This window comes from Setaria italica, chromosome IX (assembly GCF_000263155.2).
Source record: "Setaria italica strain Yugu1 chromosome IX, Setaria_italica_v2.0, whole genome shotgun sequence".
Classification (NCBI taxonomy): Eukaryota; Viridiplantae; Streptophyta; class Magnoliopsida; order Poales; family Poaceae; genus Setaria; species Setaria italica.
The window spans coordinates 37,121,761-37,125,392 of NC_028458.1; the positions used below are offsets into that span (position 1 = coordinate 37,121,761).

Genomic DNA, 3,632 nt, shown 5'->3' on the forward strand with positions numbered 1-3,632 from the left:
GCCATCTCCTCTGCCACCAGCGGCGTCCTAGGGGCCGACTCTGCCCCCGCCATCTGCCCCTTCGCCACCATCAACATCAAGCTCCACGTCCCCATGACCCTTGAGTTGAAGCCCTCCAACTTCACCAAGTGGTCGACGGCGTTTCAGGCCACGTGTGGGAAATTCGGGCTGCTGCGTCATCTCGCCACCGCCTCCACCTCGCGCCCCACCGACGAGGCCTGGACGCAGGCTGACTTCTGCGTCCGCGGATGGATGTACAGCACCGTCTCCGACGCTGTCCTCAACCTCGCCATGACCGACAACACGCAGACGGCGAGCGCCCTTTGGACGGCCATCAGCGCTGTATTCCAGGCGAACAAAGCTCCTCGCGCCATCTTCCTGAATCACGAATTCCACTCGATGACTCAGGGGGACCTGTCCATTGACGCCTACTGCATTCGCATGAAGGAGAAGGCCGACGAACTGCGCGACGTCGGGCAGCCCGTATCTGAGCCCAACCTCGTCCTCAATCTGCTGCGCGGGCTCAACGAGGTCTACTCCACCGTCACCGACACCATCGCCGGAAAGCAGCCCCTCACCTTCGCCGACGCCCGGCACCAGCTCCTTCTCAAAGAACTGCGTCTGCACAACGAGGAGAAAGTGCGCGCCACCACCGCCCTCCTGGCTGCTGCCTCCTCTCCTGGTGGTAACCAGCAGCAGCAGCAGGGCAGCAGGCGGCCTAACACCAAGAAGGGCGGCCAGCAGCCCTTCCCAAACTCCTACGGCGGCTTCTCCAACACCTCCGGCAGCACCAGCACCAACAAACGCGTTCCCTGGGGCTTCAATCCCTGGACCGGCGAACGTGTGGCCCCTGGAGAGCGCGTCACCCCTCCTGGACAGCGCCGCCAAGGAGGTCTTGGCGCCCCTGGAGGTCCTGGTGCCCAGGCTGGGCGCAACCAGAGCATCCTCGGGCCTTCCCCGCAGGCCCACACCGCCTTCGCTCCGCTCCAGGCGTCCTCCGGCGGCTCCAACACCTCCACCAGCACCTGGGATGCAGCCGGCCTCATTGCTGCTCTGCAGCACATGCAACTGCAGGGCAACTCGCCCTGGGTCGTTGACTCCGGCGCCTCCACGCACATGACGTCCTCGGATGGTATGCTTACCCAACGCCTCCCCCCCTCCATCTCCTCAATAACAGTAGGTAATGGCACTACCATTCCTGTTACGTCTAGAGGTCATTCCGTCCTTCCTACACCTACAACAAATTTCGCTCTTAACAATATTCTTGTCGCACCATCCATAGTCCGCAACCTGTTATCTGTCCGTCAGTTCACTCGCGACAATAGTTGTTCCTTTGAATTTGACGCACATGGTTTTTCTGTTAAGGATCTCAGGACGGGACGCGTGATTCTCCGCTGTAACAGCGACGGGGACCTATACACCATGCCTGCCGGCACACCTGTCGCCCCATCTCATGCTTTCTTGGCTGCTTCGTCGACACTGTGGCATCAACGTCTCGGCCATCCAGCCCCTGCTGCATTAGAACGTCTTAATAAAATTCATGTTGTTTCCTGTAATAAAGTGGACCGCTCCCTATGTCACTCATGTCAGTTAGGCAAGCATACGCGTCTACCCTTCAGTTCCTCGCATTCCATAACTCATGCACCCTTTGAACTTGTTCACTGTGATGTATGGACTTCCCCCATCAACAGTCTGTCTGGTTTTTCATATTACTTGGTATGTTTGGATGATTATAGTCACTACTGTTGGGTTTTTCCACTCGGGAAAAAATCTGAGGTCCACCAACACATAGTCGAGCTTGCTGCGCTTGCCAAAACACAATTCAGTCTTCCCCTAAAATGTGTTCAGGCCGATAACGGCACTGAATTCATCAACACCGCCACCACCAAATTCCTCGCTGCTCAAGGCACTCACCTCCGCCTCTCCTGCCCCTACACATCACCCCAAAATGGCAAAGCCGAACGCATCATCCGCACACTCAACAATTCCATTCGTACTATGCTCCTTCATGCCTCCCTGCCGCCCCCATATTGGGCTGAGGGGCTCCTAACAGCCTGCTACCTCCATAATAGGCGCCCATCCTCCTCCATTAAGCATGAAATTCCCTACACTCGACTGCATAACCAGCCACCAACCTATAGTCATCTGCGTGTTTTTGGGTGCCTCTGTTACCCCAACATGCAAGCAACCTCCAAACATAAGCTCGCCCCTCGCTCCACAGCATGCGTCTTCCTCGGATATCCCCCCTCGCACAAAGGTTACCGCTGTCTCGACCTATCGACCCGTCGCATCATCATCTCTCGCCATGTCATATTTGACGAAACCACTTTTCCCTTTACAGCCACCTTAGACACCTCCTTCCCCGCTTCCCTCGACTTCCTCCTCGACGACGATATGGTTTCGGTGCCTTGCCCTACTGTTGTTGCAGGTGGGACTCTCTCCTCGACGCCTGTGGAGCAACCGCCCTCAGACGTTGCGGCATCGCCTTCTTCGCCACCGGGCGGGCGTGGTCACGTGCCCCCGCTTGGACCCAGCGTGGTTCCCTTCCCACGGGTCTACGTCCGCCGCTCCCGTACGACGACTACGTCCGAGCCGGCCGCTGCCCCAGCAGCCCCTGCGGCTCCTGCCGCCCCGGCACCACCTACGGCGCCCTTACCAGCACCGGCGGCATCTCCTGCTCCGCCACCGCCACCGCCGCCGCGTGTCACCCGCACCATGACGGGTGCCATCCCTCGCGTCAGCTATGAAGGGCTGGCGGCCACGACGTCATCCTCTCCATCGCCGATTCCGACGAACTACCGCAGCGCGCTGGCCGACGCCAACTGGCGTGCCGCGATGATGGATGAGTACCAGGCCCTCGTCGACAACAACACCTGGCAGCTCGTTCCGCGGCCCCCCGACGCCAACGTCGTGACGGGGAAGTGGATCTTCCGGCACAAGTTCCATGCCGATGGGTCCCTCGCCCGCCACAAGGCTCGCTGGGTTGTCCGAGGCTTCTCCCAGCGTGAGGGTGTCGATTACGACGAGACCTTCAGCCCGGTTGTCAAACCGGCCACCATTCGGTCTGTACTCAGCATCGCCGCGTCCCGTGCCTGGCCAATTCATCAGCTGGACGTGAAGAACGCTTTTCTTCACGGCCACCTCGAGGAGACCGTCTACTGCCAACAGCCTCCAGGATTTGTCGACCCTGGCGCCCCAGACTACGTCTGCCGTCTGCAGAAGTCCTTGTATGGACTGAAGCAGGCTCCGCGGGCCTGGTACCAGCGCTTCGCCACCTTCATCGGACAGCTCGGCTTCGTCACCTCCGCCTCCGACACGTCCCTTTTCATTCTACGAGAGGGGACGAGCCTCTCCTACCTACTACTGTACGTCGACGACATCGTTCTCACCGCCTCGTCCTCGGCTCTTCTTCAGCGCATTATGGCTCGGCTGAGCTCCGAGTTCGCCATGACGGATCTTGGCGCCCTCCACCACTTCCTCGGCATCACTGTCACACGCTCCTCCGATGGCCTCTTCCTCTCCCAGCGACAGTACGCTGTCGAGCTTCTTCAGCGCGCGGGCATGGCTGAGTGTCATCCGACCACGACACCTGTTGACACTCACGCCAAGCTATCCGCGGCCGATGGGGATCT

General features: G+C 59.7%; 1 protein-coding gene across 1 annotated transcript; it reads left to right on the top strand.

The window, feature by feature from the left end:
• The first annotated feature begins 6 nt into the window (after positions 1–6).
• On the top strand, positions 7–1,707 carry LOC105915065. Its single transcript, XM_012848708.3, has 2 exons — positions 7–1,132; positions 1,366–1,707. The coding sequence occupies exons 1-2, from the start codon at positions 94–96 to the stop codon at positions 1,398–1,400; spliced, it is 1,074 nt and encodes a 357-aa protein (XP_012704162.1). The 5' UTR covers positions 7–93; the 3' UTR covers positions 1,401–1,707.
• Positions 1,708–3,632: the final 1,925 nt, after the last annotated feature.